Here is a 20,375-nt window from a genome sequence, read left to right on the forward strand (position 1 = left end):
GTATTATTTTTATTATTCTAGGTCGCCTAACTACAGATGAAAAATAGCCTTTTGGCTATATGTTTAGAATATTTATTTTAATGTTGATTAATGTAGACTGTCTCTTTTTTCAAATAAATACATTAAATTGAGTCTGTCCTCCTGTGTAGACAGCTGAGATTTAGAACAATGAAAAACAAATGTTTTAAATTGTATACATTTCCATAAAAAGAATCAATTCCAAAAAGTTACTCATTAATCCTTACCAAAAGCAGCCAAATCTGGGTCCTTTTTGCTTTTGCCCAAAGAGCTTGGAGGGTTGATCCACACCACAGTGGAGTGTAACAAAAGATCCCCCATTGAGAGGTCAGCCACCTGAGATGAAGAATCAATAAAACCAATTGTAAACTACAAATTCATTGTAAGTCACTGGATAAGTTATTGGCTCCAAAATACTTATACTTAATACTTAGTAAGTGGACATGATATTGCTAACCTCTTTTTTAACTGCAGTCTGTTCGTTGATGAGCTGGTCGAAAACGGCTCCGTACTCCTCATGAAGCTTTTGCATCTCATTGATGTGACTTGCAACCTTGTTCATGGCCTTCATTGCAACTGAATGGGACAGACGTCCATCATTTCTTAGTCATCATTACTATAATTTCCACTAAATTACAATTTATCATTTCACAGCAGTTTAGTGTTACAGAAAAAAAGTACATTAAAAGGGGAACTAATTAAAAAAAGACACTTGCTTACCATCCAGGTGGTAGTGTTCCTCACTGTCAGGGTCTGTGAGAGAGTAGAGCTCCCTCAGCAGCAGTGGGTACTTGAGGACCCTTTGAATGGGTTTGATCAGGTAAGACTCAAGAGTTGATGAGTGTTGCTGTCTGGGGTTTCTCTCAGCCAGGAAAGCCTTGAAATCACGGTCAGTCTTGGCTGAAGGAGCAGAAACATGATTGTTCATTCACTGTGTTTACTCATTCCTTCCCTATACCACAACAGCAAATGCAGAGCTCAGCCGTACTCTCAACTGGTTGTGGATTGTACGATCATGCACTCTGTCAAGTTTATGCCTCATTGTGTGCTGATACTAGTTGTAGCTTGCCTTCTGTACTGCAGGATATGTGACTAATACAACATGGCTTCTCTACTAATACCAGCCCTTCAGCTATCACATGCCACTGATGGTAGGGAATAATAAACTATGACTATCAGAGGAGTTATTTGTTGGATGTGTGTTAAGCACCATTCAAGAACACATGCATGCTTTTACCTTTAGTCAGGACTTTTGGGACCTTTGTGTGGCTGGCACAGAAGGCGCTGTAGATTTTGAAGCGATCAGCATAATACAGGAATGAACCACCTAAGGAGAACAGCACTTTCTGTGGAAACATAACAAGGACAATGTCACGCTATCATAATGTAAATAACACTATATTTTGTTTTGCAAGGTTGTGCAACTGTAAGTGGGAATTATACAGCACTCTATGTACAAGAACACTTTTCTGGGTATCAACTGTGTTTGATACCTGTTAACTATGGTAGTCCAGAGCAGTTAGAGAAATGTAAATATAGTGAAAATCAATCACCTATGCTAATGAAACCATATCATGAATTATCCACATAATAGCTATCACTTAGTGAAAGTAATTCTAAAGTGCACTCAACAGGGAGACAAAATTATTAGAAAATTACAAACTAATGCATCAAGTTCGAGAGGTCGACCTTCCCTCACCTTAAACTGCTCCACCCTTTCCAATCGATCTAGATCTGGCACCAGTCTGATTCCATCCTCCAGCGTCCGGAGAAATTCCACCTGGAATTCCACCATCTCCCCAAGATTACCAAACAAAACGTCCAGCTGCAAAACAGGCAGAGCATCATACTGACACTGCTACCACTTTACGAGCACAGCAGTTCATATACATTTTTTTAATTTTTGGGATGTGCAGTTCAGGTAAAAGTACCTCATCCTGTGTGAGGAAGCTCTCTTTCTGCAAGGGTGTCAAATAGCACTCTATTAGGCATCTCAGGTCCTGAAATGAAAAGAAATATAAATGAGATCAGCCTGAGATCAGAGGAACAAGGCATGGCATATGTAGTTGTCTGTTGATATGGAAACTTTTTAAATGTGTTGTATTTACTGAGAATTTCAGATAATAAACAGAAATCAGCTTTCAAAAGGCATAAAGCAAACATACCATGAAACCAATAGCATGTAAAACATTGCAACTGATAAGACACTCCCTACAATATAAATAAGCCTAGTTTATCTAGAGCAGCCATGAGTATGACTGTTATCATCTAACAGATACATGAACTGATAGTTGACCTGTTAGTAATGATTTGTTCTGAACCAAAAAAACACACATGCATTCACCGACGAGCTTTTACTGACTTTGACGTAAGTCTTCTCTGTCTCCACCAGTTCATTGATGACCTTGCGGAGTTTATCTGTGTGGGAGAGCTGTCTCTGTGTGGCAGTGCCTGCTGTGGGCGGCAAAGCTGACACAGGGCTCGGGGAGAGGGATGACGAAGACGAGGATGAGGAGGATGACATAGGGCACTCCAGGGGATTCATATCATGGAGACTGCGGCAGAATGCAGTGACCTGCTCTGTGCTCTGTACAGAAGGAGACAAAGAAACAGAAGATGTCATATTCTAGCATTTTTTGGATCTTTTTAAAGGTTGATTTAAGAGAGAAAATGCTGCTTTGAATGAATCGTTGGTATGTCAAGTGGTGTCTATCCTCCTGAACCTAAGCCATAGAGGAAAGAGCGATACAACAAAAGCTCTATAAAAAAAAAAGTCTTGAAAGGAATAAAATGTTCATGAAGGTTCATTCACACACCCAGCAAACTGGAAAATATGAAACCCCAACAAAACATACATTCTTGCAAAGCCTGCCACAACAACACCCACCTATCGAAAATACCAAGCATGAGCAGACCTGCCAAACCAAACTGGTAGTAGGTCTAATGTTAAATGTGGCCATGGTTTTCAGAATAGGACTTTCCACCTCTTTCTGGCAAAATAGACAATACACTCCTTAGTCTGTGGGCTGTGAGTATTCTGAGAATCTCAGCTTTGCAAAGAGAGGCTAAACACCTTCTGGAAAAAATTCAAATGCACCATCATAGGTATTGACGTGCAATAGCAGTTTAAGAATAACACTCTGAAACCCACACAAGAACATAAATAGTTAGGATGAAGAAATTCTGTCCATGTCTAACTGTTTCTTTTGTAGTCCCAAGGTTGTGAACGTGAACACAACAGTGTGTAGGCACCAGGGAGAGAGAATTACAGAGAAAGCAAGTGACACAGGAAAGTCATCATAAGTGAGAGGCTGGATGTGTTAAGGCAAACCTGAAAGTCACTGCAAGTTATACCACAGTACTTATTCCCACAATATCAAAAACAACGGATAATCTTGAAAATATCTGCAAGTACAGCTTAATAGTTTACTTCCTATGATAAAATAAACACTAACTACTGAGTCATGTCAGTGACAGGTCAAGTCCAGGCAGGTTGTTGCTATGACTATGAAATCTGGTAGAGAGATGTAAATGTATATTTTTTCACTGTTTCCACTCAGCCAGGACTAGTAGATTACAAAGAAAATTATAAGAAAGATGTCCTTGTAATTTGGGGGAATTAATGAGTTTAGCCCACCCACACCGAACACTAATTGGACGAAATTCATAACCCAATTCTAATTTTATGTAATTCCTCTTCAAGACCAACACTACATGGCTAATCCTGCCCTTGACAAAACTCATTATGAACCTAAAAGGTAACTGTCATTCATAAAATAAACCTTTAAAGAAATGAGCAATATGATTTAAGAAGGCAGAACAATTACTTGGTTTTTCTGTTTCTGTGGGAAATTTTAGACTCTACATCACCACTTACACACACAAGCACACACATTCACAAGCACACTGAAACCAGCACAAAGTAGCAGTGAGTCATTGCAGTGAAATTATTGTGTAAAACTCATCAGGTGATCAAAATATCTGCATCGTTACTGCAATCCTGCAGTTAACAGTTTTATACTTTGCACATGTATGTCACATAAACATCCCTCATCTGTGTGTGTTGTCTGGGAAAGTGTTTATTAGCTGTAATCTGTGATTACACTTCTGCTGACTGATCTAAAGACAGATGGTCAGCTGGAGACACTGCTTGTCTTTGCTGATTCCACGGTTTGTCTTCCGTTGTGCTGCGGTGATGACAAACACAATTTTCCATAGTGGTATTCAAACCTGTCTTGCAACACAGCTGGATCCACACATCCAGCTGTGCCTATGGCATTCAGATTGGATGGTACACATGTCAGACAGTGTGTTAGTCCTGTTAGTCCCCAACTTGGCCTTTTAGACATTCAATAAAGACAAAAGTCTTTTTGAAAAAAAAAAAAAAAAATGTAATCTTGACTTTGTGGTTGATATGCAAGTATGCAACAGTAACGTGTGCACACACTATAGTCCATGACGAGCCCAAAATTTGAAAAACACAAATGATCCAGAATGAAATAATGAATTTGGTTTAGATTTCTAAACAGAGCAATGGCATTGACAGTCTTGCCACTCGTAAACAAGGTCTTGCCCTTGATAGCCAGAGGAATTAGCGGCAGCCAAGTGACAGATGGAGCAGAGACAGATACAGATGACAGCGGGAGAAAGACATACAGACGAGGGGACAGGCTGGAGAAGAAGGATGGCTGCTTTGTTTGATGGTGCTTAACCATCACAAACTAATTAAAAGGCCATGATAGGAAAGAGACTATGTACAATTCTCTACTGGTAACATGTTGATAAATGGGCTGCATAAACATAATAATGCAGCCCAATAATTACATTCTTTGATTTACAAAGTCAACAATACAAGTGAATAGCAATGTTGTATGATCAATTGCATCATACTGAGCCATAACTGACAATACATGCTGATTGTTGCACCCTTTTCGCAGCACAGTGATACTTGGTGAATAAAACAATTTATAAAGTTTTTTTTGCATTTCGATCAAATATAAAACAGGATGATACTGTATAATTGGTTAAGGTCCGAACACGACAGCTCATGTAATCACAGCATGTGATCAGGCACAGAGCTTACATCAATTGTTAAAATGCTGGTAAATTTAACCTCTAACTGTGGCACTGCTGGCTCCATGACATAATCAATAAGAACACCACAAGTGGTAACACAAACACACACATATCAGACTGTATGGCTCACCATCTGTAACATATCATAGATGGATTCAGTCGAGCGTTTGAAGTTCCTTCTTCTCCTGAAGGCTGACATGCTGGCAGGTCAAACAGAGTTCACTGAAAAGTCAGAGGTCCATTTCCTGTCCATTCCTCCATGCTGCTCAGTGCTACGAGGCTGGGTTTTTATCTCCCTCCAAAATGTACAACTGATACACTGCACAGTATGTATGGATTTTGAATTTGCTATTTAACTCTCAAACTGTAAGACATTACCATTGCAGCTGAACAAATAGGTCAATAAGCAAACTGAATAGTAAAGATTGCAATAAACACTGTAGTCGTTTTTCTTGTCCTACCGTGTCTATTCAATCAGTCTCTCTTTCTCAATACCACCCCGACCGCCTCTGTCATCTCCCCTGTCATCTCCCTGTTTCCACTCTACCTTCTTCTCTGTCTGTCCTGGTTGCCTGTCTCGCTCTGCTGTCCAGGTGTTTGAGAGCAGCAGTAGCGCAGCATACAACATTAACAAGATCAAACATCACATCCTCATGAGAGAGGAAAGAGGGGAGGAGAAAAGGAGGGAGAAAATGGGGGGGGGGTGAGGAAGCAGTTGGTGGTGAGAGCAAAACACTCCAACAGGAAATACAACATGCATCTGGCTCTCTCTCTTTTAAAAGCAGTTCAGAGAGACTTATGTCACTACACTTCACAGCAGCTTTACAAAACAATATAAATGTTAAGGACATGAGTCTCTGAACTTTCGAGAATAAATGCAATGGTCAAAATGAATAAAAATCTGGAAATCAATTGGAAATAAAAACCTACCCAGCAACACATTTAGCGTTCCCTTCTGCGAGTGAAAGCAGCTTGAAGTCAATTCTACAAATGGTATTTGATGACAGGAGTTTCCAGCTCTGATACTATAATTGGTTTCATCTAAAACCTGAGATTCACTTTACAACAACACCCTTGTTAGTCCAGTGATGGCTTATGATACCACACCTGCTACACACTTGTCATTCTTGAAAAACAAGAGTTACGTAATCCTGAAAGGAAAAACACTGTGTCTTACTTCTGACTGATCTGCAGATGTCAGAGCGGCGATAACAAAATAATGTTACAGCTTCTAAATATGAAAGGAAGGGGAAGGATTTTCTTCCTGCAAGCATGAATACCACCTGACATTTCCAAATGTTTGTGATTAAAATCTTTTTTTTTTAAATGATGCTGTAACAATTTCAAGCAAAATACTTTCAATGCTTTGCCAAATGCAAATTTGATTTTAATGATGCACATCAGGTCTGATAAAAAGGGACCTCCTCCTTCTTTGGGGTTCAATCAACCAGGAGCAAATGAGCATACTTTATATGTCATGCACACATGCAATGTATAACACTTTGACCTAAGACATGTGAAAACAACAACAGTTTAGGAAAAAACCTATAGACTAACAGTCAAAAGCAAGAATCAAGTGAATAAAGAAAGCCCCAGCAGCAGTACCTTTTCTCTAGTCGGTCCAAAACATGCATTTCCTGACAAATCCTCACCTTTTTACAACATGTACCCGCCCTTCAGAACAGAGAGAGAGAAGTACAGTATGAGGGAGGAGCATGGAGACAAGCGCAAACCTGCTCCCACACCCGCCAGCTGAAACCATGCACAGTGAGAGCCAGGATAAACACAGATTACACATATCCACATACTTGGCATACATATACTCATATCCACATATTTGGCATACAGATACCCATCACACACATTTATATCCACTTGGTGTGTTGTATTTTGACATTTAGATAGACACATTTTTATAAATAAATAGAAATACAGCAATTTTAAGCACTTCACTTGTATCATATCCCTGCGCGAACAGACATTGTTTCTCAGTAAGAGCAGGCATGTACTTGTCAGTGTCAGTGAACTCAGAGAGGGGGAGGGAGAGTCTTCAAGTTAATTTTAGTGTGAAATAAGGAAAACATGCAAATCCATAAATCCCTGCGAGGAATGATGGGATATATGACAGAGGGAGAGAGACTTTAATCATTTAATCTGAAGTGAAAGGATGATTACGTTATGACATGCGTTTGTCACAAATCTATGCATGAACACTTGGAATTTGAAGCAGCTGATTCATGCCCTGCAAGTTTCCTCAACACAACCTCAGGAAGCTACGATGGTGTAGAAAGTGTCAAATGATAGGCTAGTTTTGCTAGTTTTGTTCAAGGAATAGGAGTCCCTCTGTTGCTGCTCCTGTTTTCTCCCCAAAAGGGTTTTGGGGAGTTTTTTTGTCTCTTTTCTCAATTGAGGATCTAGGTATAGATATGTTATGCTGTACAGTAAAGCTGTATATAAATAAAAAATTGATTTCATGTCATGTATTGTTGTATTACTACACACGTACATACCCACAAACACACACACACACACACACACACACACATAGAGACAATGATTAAAACCTATAGATGGTTAAATACTGTGATGATCCAATAAATATTCATTCTTAAACCAGATCTGTTCTTGATTGCTCAGTAATAGAAACATTTTTGTTGTGCAGAAGGTTTCATGAATCAGCACAGTGCTCCCTCCAGTGGAAGACTGAAACAACAGTAGTAAGAGAAAAAGTGTTTGGGCAAAGCTGCAAAACCGTGAGTAGCAGTGAGTACGGTGAAAATCTTCTTGCTGTAAATATTCCTCCTGCTCATACTGGCCATTAAGAGATCAACAGACTTTCAATGCAAGTGATGGGGGACACAATCCACAGCACACCCTCCATGGCTACAGGCAAAAGTTTTTCTTGAAACCAAAATTAGCTTCAGTTGTCCAAATTAGTCAAATCTGTTATTGTTAGTGTTTTTCTAGCACCAATTTCCTATTTTTGTTACAATCCTACTGCAGCTGAACAGGAAAACATTTTCCGCTAAGACACAAATAGGGATTTTTTTTTTTTACTAAAAACAAAAATACCACTTTATTTGACTAATTTAGAGGCCCGAAGCCTCCTATTATCTTCAAATAAACTTAACCTTAACCCACTTTTCTAATGGTCAGTATGAAAAGGAGAAATGATTACAGTAATTGTGATTGTTCATATTTAAATCTGACTATTATTTTAAGACTGACTTGATCAATTTTGAAGCTATCCTTTAAAAGGTTTATTGTGCAAGACTGAAGTTAGAGACATTAAGTAGTCTGCAACTGCATTAAATAAATGCACTGCATTCAAGGAGTTATTTAACTATAATTACACCATCAAGAGTCAATCAAAACAATCAAAACAAACCTTGATGAAAACAGTCCCCTCGCTCCCCCCACTCCTCACACACTGAATAATGCATTTTTCATTTCAAATGCCCCTAAGCCAAACTGATAGAGATGTAAATTATAACCAGCCCTTGTCAGTGCAACTGACTACAGCTTGGAGAACACTAGCAATCACCGTCATCTCTATTATTGCTGTTATCCCAAGCAATCGCTGTTTTATTCTCTGGTTGGTTTATCATTTTGAGGAGGTGGCTCTGTGCTTTGTCTAAAATAATGAACCTCCCTGTTTCCTCCGGCTAGCCAGTAACTCATTTATCTTCACTAAATGATTGTGAAACACTGCAGAGAATGAAGTAATTAGAATGTGGGGATAATTAAAATTGTCCCGCTTTGCCTCTTCTTCCTCAGACTTGCCGCCACATGACCACAGGCACTAGGTGAAATGGGGTAAGAGTCGATCTTCAGCACTTGAGGGCCATTCCAAAGAGGAGAGAGGAGAAACAAAAGAGTGATCATAAACAAAAAAAAAGGCAACCATTTCTTTTAAAAGGAGAAATGACATGGTTTGGAAATTCCCAGAGATTTTGAAACAAATTTGGATTGTCTTTGTTGACAGAGGAAGCGTCCAAGCGCTCCAGGCTCAGGTCAGAGCTCACAGCCGACTAGAGAGTTAGACGAGCAGAGTTGTTTGAGAACCAACAGCAGCCTCATGTTGTTTATGGTAATGAACAGCAGGGGCTTAGTGAGGAGGAGGAGGAGGAGGAGGAGGAGGAGGGTAAAGAAGTGCAAGACATTAGAGGAAAACTGACAGATGAGGAGGAGGAGAGAGAGAAAAACAAAAAGGATGATAAGGAGACAGGATGAACCGGGAAGGACAAAGAGGAAAAAATACATTGGGGCGGCTGTGGCTCAGAAGGTAGAGCGGTCGTCCACCAATTGGAAGATTGGCGGTTCAATTCCCGGCTCCTCCAGTCCACATGTCGATGTGTCCTTGGGCAAGACACTTAACCCCAAATTGCTCCCGTTGCTGTGCCAACGGTGTATGAATGTGTATGAATGATTAGCTTCCCCTGATGTGCAGGTTGGCACCCTGCGTGGTAGCTCCTGCCATCAGTGTGTGAATGGGGTGAATGAAATGTATTGTAAAGCGCTTTGAGTGGTCGAAAAGACTAGAAAGGCGCTATATAAGTACAGGCCATTTACCATTACAGACATTATATGGTCACACTGTTGGTCTGAATTATGGGGGACAAAATATATGACAATAAATCAAATGGCAAAGGAAGCAGAGGAGCAGATAAAAAAGGACACAGAAGAGATGGTAAGACAGATAGGAAATGAAGAGAGAAAACAGCCCGCACATGTGAAACTGGGGTGAGAGACTGGAAGGTGAGATGATGATCGAGATGATCGACTTCCACAGTTACAGTACGCTGGTACAGCTGTGCTGTTCTGTTGTACCATTTGGTCCTATTCCACCTTGCTTTCAGGGCTTTGTTTTTTCTCATATATCTGTGTGGGTCAGCCTGTGACATTAAAAAGTATGTGGCTAAGCATTAAAGCACCAAGGGACATTACAGATGAGGGTAAACAGTATTCATGATTGTGTAGCATGAAAAGCATCAACAGCCAGCTCTACAATATTGTTGCAATATCGATATCGAGGTATTTGGTCTAAAATATCGTGATATTTAATTTTGTCCATATCGCCCAGCCCTACACAGCAGAATCAATTTTGTGCTGCTGTTTTTCTGCAGTTGCATATACAAATTTGTACTGTTTTGGAGGTAATAATGCTGCACTGACTTTCCTCTACTCTGGCACTGGCAACACAGCATATAAACTTTTACACATTAAAATGAAAACACTTTAAACGTGTTTCATAAAGATTGCATGCTGTATTTCGCAGTTGTTAGAAGAGATTTGAATGGATTTCTTACATATATGAGCTTAAAATAGAAAAAGTCCTTTAAATGTTAATTAAGGACTGTGATGAGCTTCAAACTGTTTTGTAAAGTTTAGAATATTTTCCTGACATAAAGTGCACTGAAAGAGACTTAAGCAGACTTGTCATTCCTATCTAGCCATCCTGGCAACCCTATCTGTCAGTGTTTCTGTCATCTTCCCATACTTCCTTCCAACTACTAATGGCACATTGGAGTCACAGAACCACCACTGTCCAACAGGACTGAGTCTAGACTAGAGCCAGCTCTGATCTCGCCCATTAGTTCTCCCTCGAGACTGAAGCTCACTGACACACATCCACCAGAATGAACAGCGTTGTCTCTTCCCTTTCCTCATCTTTTGTTCATGTCTTAGTTATCGACAGAGAAGTACAAAAAAAAGGTTTCCGGTGGTTACTGGTTATCAGCCATTGCCATGTTAATGAAAGCGACAACCATATCCAAGGGAGACCGACTGGCACATGGCGTGTCCCAGCAATCACTGCGCCAACCCTGATCAGACCAGACATAATTAGAAAGTGATGCTGTTCACTCACTCTCTCACTCATCTGTCTGTCTTCATCTCTGTGCTCCAAAGGACGCACACACGAACACACCTACTCATCTGCACACACACACCAGAGGTTGTATACATTGCATACACATCTGTTCATGTTTGTATCCAGAACTTAAGAGTGAAAGACAAACTCCAACACTTTCAAGTTATTGAAAACACCACAAAGTAAATTCATGTGATATGTTGCAAGCACTATGTGAAAATAATTATGTGATTTATGTCAGAATCTGATTAAGGTTGCGATGTTCACAGAGTGTTTGATTTCGACAGACATTATCCATCAACAACATGTGATCATTCTGGAAATCAAATCGAATTACTCAAAAGCTGTTTCAAAGCAGTTGCATGTGTGTGAAATCCTATGAAATGGCTGTGTTTGCATGTTGGACCACTTACACACTTGTGTTTCTTGTCTCATATCTCTCTGTTCCAAAACACCAATAAAGTCTCCTTCGTGTAAAGGAGGGAGTAATCTCCCAGCTTTTCACTGACTACCACTTTGTGGCCACAAATGCTCTCAGAAACAAACAAAAAAACACAACACCTGACAAGGGGAAGAAATATTTAGAACAACATCAAAACCTGGCGTAGGGGTTTTTTTTAAATTATAAACATATGGACTCCCTGTCCAAACACACACATTCAGATGGTGTTAGATTGTTGATAAATGATGTCAGTGTTTTGCTTCTCTCTCTGGCAGATCAGAAATGACAAGAAATGAAACCTGCTGCCCCTGAAGCTAAACGATCCTGTCAGCAGGCTGAAAGATGGCAATGCAACAATATAGTTAATCAGCCACTTCAAACACCAGCACTGATCTGCAGGACACACACACACACACACACACACACACACACACACACACACACACACACACACACACACACACACACACACACACACACACACACACACACACACACACACACACACACACACACACACACACACACACACACACACACACACACACACACACACTGAGAAACTGACACCAAAGCTGCTGGTCTTTGTCTCTGTTTGTAACAATACATCTGACTGGCTGTTTATGATACTCTATCCTTTATAGAACTAGACTGTTAATCCCCTGCTCTGTTGCATGTATGTGTCTGTGTTTGATATGTATAAACACAAGGCCAAAGTTGTGTCTTTGCATGCCATATCCTACCTTCTGGCCAGCCCCCGTGCCGGTCTTGTCTTCCTGATGATCTGGACTGTGCAGGCTCAGCCGAGTTCCTTCCACCATACTATCATCTGGACTTTCTACTGTCAACCCCGAAGCCTCATCCAGGATGTCCTCTACAGACAGAGACAAAAGCAAAGGCTTGAGAAGCATGATAGTATGTATACAAACGCTGTCTACTAGTACAGCCTCTTTAGCAAGGACAAGGATAAGGATAGCAATAAAAACATCATTATAGATCTTATCGTATTTCTATAGCCAAATTGGTTATTACTATGTGCAAGAGATTTCTTGCATGTTAATATCTCCTCTGTGTCGATGGCCTCTTTTGTACTCTTAAGCATGATATCACCGATAACCTCCATCTGGCTACTCAAGTGTTTTTGCTTTCTGTCTGACCCTTTGCGTATGGCATATCCTACACAATGACAGCTCCACACTGTTGAATGATTCATATTAATATTCATACTGCACTGAGTTCCTGTATAAACAATGCCAGCTTGTCAGCATGTGCACTGCAAGCCCCAATTTATAAGGAATACAAATGGTGCCCTTGCACGCATAAAAAGAGCAGGTCAGAGGAAAGCTGGCGGGTGCCTGCAGGTTGGTTATCAGACGGTGTCCATGAATAATTAGCAGATCGCCCTATTCACCCTCTGCTTAAAAAGATACATCACCATCTGCATTGTCCCTCTTTTTCCTCCACACAAGGTTGGGGTTTAGAGGGACAGTACAAAACAAGAATCATGAATAAAAAGACAGCATAGATCAAACTATGTTTCTGACATGCAGCTAAGCTTTAGATATAGTAATCATCATAACCCCATTTGATCTGACTTTAATTCCCAACAGGAACATCTGTTACATAACAACATGAAGCACTCGGGGGCGAAATCATCAAATGAAACTTTCAAATAATAACAGAAATAATAACAAAAAATCACATGCATCCACAACTTTATCTAGAACAGGAATCCTTGCCTTGGCTCTGGGAGAAGATGTCTGTGGCTAGTTCCTGCTCCCCATCAGCACGCCGGGGTGGAAGAGAGCAGAGCACCAAAGGGTCCAGCTGGGGCACAGTGCTGACACTCAAGGTCAACGCTTGGTTTAAAAACGCAGCCCTCATGTCATCCATTTGGAGGGCAGACGCAGGTTTACCATTCAGCAACAGGATCTCATCCCCTGCTTTCAAACCTGGCAGAGAATGAAAGAACAAAAGCAAAGCGGGAAATGTAAAATTCGGCTTGTACAGGTGGGCGAAGAGAAAAGACCATATGATCATAAAAGCAACGCACAGTAAGTGGAAGATTTCTCTGTCAGGCCATTGCCAAACAACAAAATACCATCCAACACGCTAGCTTTCCTATGGGCCATCAACTCAGGAGCGCTAATGTGTACAAATGATGTACACAAACAAAACTTAAGCACCATACTCCTCAACAGCAGCTGTGTGGCTAATCAGACATGTTGGGACTCTAATGTGTTCCAATACATTAAAAATGCATCCTTTCATTGTTTTTCGCTTGAGGCAAATACTAATCTAACAAGACTGGATGAGTTTAAAAAGGAGAGTGCAATGCTAGCCTATGTGGCACTACATATGATATGATACAAAACATGGATGCTTGAACACAGATTCATTTTGAGTCTTTTCCTCTTGCCAATCCCCTCGACCACCTGTGCCCCCACTCCACTGATTGAGAATTAGCACTCAATCAGCCAACCAATTAACAACCAACTTCACCCAATAAACCTGATTGGTTGTGACAGCTGTTTCGGAGGTCTGACAGCAATCTCACCTGCCCTCATTGCAGAGTGAAGACAAAGAGTTTTGCTCTTGTCACACATGAGCCTACACACGCACAGGTTTGCTTTGTTATCCTTTCTTCAGGCTTCCTGTGTCATTTTGTATAGAAACAGCAGACAATCTTTAAAATGGCTTTTATAGTGCATTCAATACCAGGTTTGAAAACAGACACTTACAGGCACATACACGTTACATATATAGACACACACAAGACACACATTTAGCCCTAAGTTATGACCTAGTTGTCTGGGATGTGAAATGTCAGCTGTAGCAGTGTCTTTATTGGACAGAGAGAGATAACCCCCTCTGGCCATATACTGCTGTGTGTGTACTTGGCTGCGTGTGTCGCATGTATGTGTCTGTGTGTGTGCTTTTGTTGGGGGAGGGGGAGCAGGATTTACAGTGAGGAAGAGAGAAAGAGATAGAAAAAGACCCTTTGGGGCTCCTTGTCCAGCATTGGCCTGGTTTCTCTATATACCCTGCAGAAATTGAAGCGTGATCTCTTTCTCTCTCCATTCATTCCCCTCACTTTGAGTAAAACACATGCACGCACACACAGGCTCATCCCATCATATAGCAGATCTACAAGCATTGTGCCTGGCATACTTAATTCTGTGATTCAGCAAAATGTAATGCAATATTCTAAAAAAGATGCATTGTGTTGTCTGGATGCCACAAGCTTTCTCTATCTCTACTTGCCTATAGATGTGGAGAGTCAGTGCAGCTGTATCCTCCGGCAGCTGGCAGCTCGCTAAGCTAGCAGCTTTTAGATTGCTAATGCAGTGGAGGACACAATCTCACACTTCAGTAACCTTGGTCTGGCCCTGGGGCACAATAGTGGGGCATGTTATTTTCTATACATTAGTGTTATATCTACAGAGCGGCCGTGTGTTTCTGACACCCATTAAGCCTCTCTGGCTCCGTTAAAAGATAGGGACCATAGAGTGGGGGTGAACTGGCTGTTCAAACATCAGACAATGGAATACTGTTTTTGCTCCTAGGAAGAAAAGGAATGCTCAGATAGGCCTTTTTCAACTTAATGCATGAATGTTGTGGCACAGCACACCTTCTTTAGAATAAAAGTCAGTAATCCTCTGAAAGGCAAATGTAGTGTATAGGACAGGCGATTCAAGTCTTAGCTATAAGCACCCAGATGTTTTTCTACTTGTTCATCTTCATTGTGTTTTTCTATTTTATGTTTTCTAGTTCCAATCGTGTGAACATATTGATTCTTTTCTAAGTTAATGTTGATGTGAGAATATGTTTTCTTAATTTATTTGCTGCTCTGACCTAAGTCACCAGGCAGTCTTCTCTTCCAAACAAAGTACATGTAACTTTGTTTTCCCAGTAGCCAATGTGATGCAGTCACACAAAGATGCACTGATAAGATGTCATGTGGGATCAGGTGTTTCTCAGGTCAGGTGCATGGGTGTGCCATGTCAACTAAAGACAGAAATATGCACCCAACTTTCACATACCCTTTACATAACCCCTGTTACTATGGCACTCAAATTTGATTATGGTAAATGTCCTCCATTTGTGGCTTGTTTTGTTCTTTGTGTTTGAATGTCAACTCCAAGGAATGTACTGAATGTACTGAATGTACAGTACACCACAAACATATTTGTTATGCTCATGGTTGGTTTTTCACCTTTCAATTAAAAAAGAAAAATGTACCTTTAGCAAAGGCCAGTCCCTCTGCTTTCACTTCAGTAATATGGAGCTGCTGCGTCCCATCCTCATCTATAACCGCCACGGAAAAACCTACAGACACAGAAAATTAGACACAGAGAGAGATTCAGCCATTAATTACTTTAGTCCTTTTTGATATATCACAATTTGACAGTGTGCTCTAGAGGTCTTCTATGATATATCTAGATATGTAATCTACAAGATTTATGCTGTTCGGACCAACCACATTTGGAATTGGGTCTGTTATATTTAGGTCTATAAGTGTCTGGTCTGGCTGTGCTCGGCTGCTGCTGGTGTTGGGTCCCTACTTTTTTGAAAATTAATTTATGCACATTGGGTTTGGCAACATTTTCTACGGGTGTGTTTCGGATAAGGTCCAACATTTTGGACCCATAAAGACCTCTTCTGTGCACTCCTGCAGCATAACTACTGAGCAATTAGATCCACTTAAGACAAAGCGCACTCCCGTTGGATCACCCCCCCCCCCCCCCCCCCCAAGCACCCAACAAAGCATGACTCAATGAAGTCCATTACAAAATCAATTTGATACAGAATTTAAGAATATTAAAGGGACTGAATCCATGTAGCTCAAATAGAGACAAGCATACCATATCCGATGGTGCAGGACTCAGCTTTGTCAAAGCGGATCACCTTGGTAGCTTTGGGACAAATCTCAATCTCTTTGTAGAGCTGCAAAAACAAGAAAATGATATTTAATCAGCAAAAAATGGAAGGATAGCAGTGATATGGGATCACGAAGGTCAAGGTCGCATCATCGCTCTTAATAAAGAATGGATAGATTCATGTATTATTCAGGCTCCTTAACAGAACAATTGCACGTGAAGGTTGTGGGGTCAAAATTCAGGTCAAGTCTGTGAAGTGAGTGAGAGCTCAGACAGGTATCGACCTCACGGAGGTCGAGAGCATACACACAGCTGTGTTTATGAAGTAACAGATAGAAACAGAAGTCTGCAGTGTGTAATACCCTTCACTGTGGAGAAATAATAATGTAATACCAGAGAGGAAGGATGAAAGAGTATGAAATGAGTCAATGATCAAAGCGGGGAGATAAAAGAGCACTTCAGGAAAAGAGTGAGTTACACAACGATTGCGCTTTGAGACAGAGTTCAGTGTCTCACCTACAAAGCACTGTCACAAAGAGAATTCGTTTTGGGGTTTACAGTAACTGAATAATGTGAAGGTAAGGTCTTTTTCAATGAGAGTGATTGTTTATATGAATAATAAGATAACATGAAACACAAAAAACGGGTACAGTTCATTGTCCACACAATGTGCTCGGAATGCTGTTTTGCATAATTCATAGCATAAGCTATAGTGCCTCTTTTGCATCCCGGAATTGCAAATCAAATGAGCAACCAAGCCATAAAACATGCACGAGTTTGCATCCATATCTGCCTGGAATTAAACAAAACGTAATTAATTATAAAGTGAAGACCCCCATATCCTCATTGGACATTGTGTCTCAGTTGACACTGCAAGAGAACAAAAAAATACAAAAAAGGAAACCTTAAAATGACCCTTGCAGTGAAATAACTGTGCTGAACTTATCTTAACTTGATATGGTTGATATTACAATTGTAGTTGCATGGTTCATTGACTACCTAGACTCCAAATTTGGAATATTCACTCCATTACAGTTATCACCACAATGTGTGTGTCCTCACCAGATCAGAGATGTCCTCTTCAAGTTTAGGAACATAGAAGAGCATTTGGTTGTCAATCCACACCTTCAGACGCAGGTAGTGGCTGGATGGGTCTATCTTATGGGTCTGGAGGCAACAAGACAGGAGGAAAAATACATATTTAAGACATAAAGAATGTATTAACGCACTAATTGCTGCTACAAAACCTGTGTTTTATTTTCCCTGTTAGTCTGTTTAAGCAAATTCCACACTCTATAAAACACGACAGTCTCTGACAAGAGGATGCTGTACAGACATACTGTACATACTGTACATGCATGCGATCATGTATGTAATTCACATGCATGGAACACACAAAGGCCATGAATTAGATGCTCCAGTTCCTTGTGACATGTTTATGGCATGCATAAAAATGCCTACACACACACGCACACACACACACACACACACACACACACACACACACACACACACACACACACACAGATCAGCTTTATACATGTGTTTCAACAGACCCTTAAGTGGAATGCACATGTATTATTAGGCATCATTATTCTAGTGTGTCACTGGCTAAGACCAATTAAGGGAGAAGAGGAGATGAAGTGGAGAGAAAATTGACAAGACTGTGTGACAGTAATATGCAGTGTATATTGTAAGGTTAAAAAAAAAAACGTTGAACAGTCTAAGAGCTCAGGCAACATCTCCAATAATCACTTTTTACAAGTACCAGAGACAGTCTTACATCACAGGTATTGTCCGATCCCATATTATTCAAGAAGAAACCCTCTTAACCTCTGATAATTTGCATCTAATAACCCAAGTTGTTTTCCTGTTACTCTGAACTAAATTGAGCTGTCCACAGACTGTAAAATGACTTTAAAGGTTTTATTGTCCTTATGTAACCATGTGTGGTATTCTAAACTCAACAGAGCTTTGTGAAATTTTATGAGACTCGTTTCTCTGCATGCGTTTGACAAAGCTGTTAAAATGAATTGCTACATGCTTAACAGCTCAACTGTCAGCAGTTTTGTTGTAGTATTTATGCGTGACTATATGTGTGTGTGCAGGAGTACATGCAATACATTTATGGGCTATGAAAGAGAAAATGTTGGACAAATTGTAAATCACCTGTCACCCCATATTGCATGTTTGGTGTGTAATGATGCATTGGATCTTCTCCTCCTTGAATACAGTACATTGTAAAGCATGCACATCATCTTCATAGATGCTTGAAAACCCACTCGCAAATGTTCTCCAGTATTATTGCTATCCTGTCAGTACTGGCTCACCTTGCATACTGTGCTTAGGACTTCCAGCACTGTCTCACCAGGCTGTATGATGGCCAGGACAGGCTGATTGTTCGGGAGACATACCCAGGAGGGAGTCAGGTAATCAGGAACCCAAATGTCGCTGTCTATGTTTTGCTGAGGAAGACTTTTCTCCGAGCCCTCTTTCTCCTTCTGTAAAAACAATACACACAACCACACACAAACACACACAGAGTTTATACATCTTTGAGTAGCCAGAAAACAGCTAATGTTATCATGAAAACCTTTCAGTTGTCCTTGAGCTTCTGCTATGGGGAGAGGGAAGATTTCATTTCACATAGAATTTAGAAAACCCCCAAAAGGAGCCATATCCTATTATCTAGAGGTATAATTACTAAAATCATGCAATGATCCTCCAAATTATGTCTCTTCTTGTTCCCTAAAGAAAGCAGATTTAGTTAGAATGATTACAATAATATGATGGAAATTGGTGGTAGCCTGAAAGCAGCAGGGGATCTGATTACAAAATCTAATTCATTTGTGTTGATGAGAGCCTCTTGGTACAATAAATCGCCTCCCTTTAAGGGTTTGTGTTACAAGTTCTTGTGTGCACCTGAATCTTCATGACTGTGTGTGCTTTCTGTTCAAACCAAAGTCTGTAACCTTTAAGCCCATCACTCTGACCTCGGACAATCTGACAGCCATGTCAGCCTATCATTCTGTTTCACTCGTGCCTTCTCCTACTCGACCTCATACTGTCTGTTGCCGATACCTTATCTCCTCCTATCAGGTAACAGCATCCACAAACCCGTTTATTCTTTCATCCCTCTATAACACAGCTTTCCCCCTCACACTAATCATTGCCTCTCCTTCTGGTGCTCCTTCCACTCTATCTGTTCATCACTCCATCATCTCCCTCCTCCCCATCTTTCATTCACGCCATACAATCTGCTGAGAGTTAACAATCTGGCCCGGTGGTCCCTGTTTAAATGAACTTAGACTTGGCTGTAGCTGTGGCTGTGTGTGCGTGAGTGTATGTGTGCATCATGTGTGTGTGTGAGTGAGTGTGTGTGTGTGTGTGTGTGTGTGTGTGTGTGTGTGTGTGTGTGTGTGTGTGTGTGTGTGTGTGTGTGTGTGTGTGTGTGCGTGTGTGTGTGTGTGCTTGTGTGAATCTGTGCATTGGTTAGAGAGAAAGTGAGACAAAGAAGGAGATAGAGGAACCAAACCATATGCTGAAATACATTCTTGTATGCAAAAACACATGTTTACAAACAAAATACAGACACACTCGGTTGCAGAGAAAGACACACATACATACACACACACACATTTTCTCAGACAGACAACAGACCGGGAGGCCCATAACTAGTACCTCCCCCCAGCTCCCTGAACTCCCTAGCCCTGCTCGGCACCATCTGGCTCCCCTCCTGGCCCATCTAGGATGCCTCTGCTGGGGGGGGGGGCCCTAGTCGGCACGCTAAACTCTTATTCTCTCTCATTCTCTCTTTTGCCATCAGTAGGATTCCCCAGAACAAATAGAGAGAGAATTAAAAACCCAGAAGTGAACATTTGGAAAAATCATGCTCATTGAGAAAACATAAATCTTTGCTACTGATGCAGCATTTCTAGCTCTCTTACAACCAACTAAAGTGCATTACTCCCTGCTGTATGCATTTCTTTACTGTCATCCCATACCCTGCCAGCTGAAGTGGGGCGTGGGTGGAAGGAAATCAGTCTCCCATGGTGCCACTGGGGGCCTCCACAGTCAGAGTGGGTTA

At 40.8% G+C, this 20,375-nt stretch overlaps 1 protein-coding gene across 1 annotated transcript in view; it reads right to left on the minus strand.

Moving 5' to 3' along the window:
- The window catches only part of LOC133993925 (rho guanine nucleotide exchange factor TIAM1-like), a 39,193-nt gene that overhangs the window by 3,826 nt on the left and 14,992 nt on the right, over positions 1-20,375 (minus strand). The window contains exons 11-23 of the mRNA XM_062433065.1: positions 18,619-18,789; positions 17,351-17,455; positions 16,274-16,355; positions 15,651-15,737; positions 13,148-13,360; positions 12,152-12,282; positions 2,381-2,605; positions 1,950-2,018; positions 1,718-1,843; positions 1,256-1,364; positions 739-918; positions 476-594; positions 246-354 (exon numbers count right to left, since the gene is read on the minus strand). Of these exons, the coding sequence (XP_062289049.1) occupies positions 246-354; positions 476-594; positions 739-918; positions 1,256-1,364; positions 1,718-1,843; positions 1,950-2,018; positions 2,381-2,605; positions 12,152-12,282; positions 13,148-13,360; positions 15,651-15,737; positions 16,274-16,355; positions 17,351-17,455; positions 18,619-18,789 (1,726 nt within the window). The remainder of the gene's footprint in view (positions 1-245; positions 355-475; positions 595-738; positions 919-1,255; positions 1,365-1,717; positions 1,844-1,949; positions 2,019-2,380; positions 2,606-12,151; positions 12,283-13,147; positions 13,361-15,650; positions 15,738-16,273; positions 16,356-17,350; positions 17,456-18,618; positions 18,790-20,375) is intronic.

The sequence above is a fragment of the Scomber scombrus genome, chromosome 14 (assembly GCF_963691925.1).
Source record: "Scomber scombrus chromosome 14, fScoSco1.1, whole genome shotgun sequence".
Taxonomy (NCBI): Eukaryota; Metazoa; Chordata; class Actinopteri; order Scombriformes; family Scombridae; genus Scomber; species Scomber scombrus.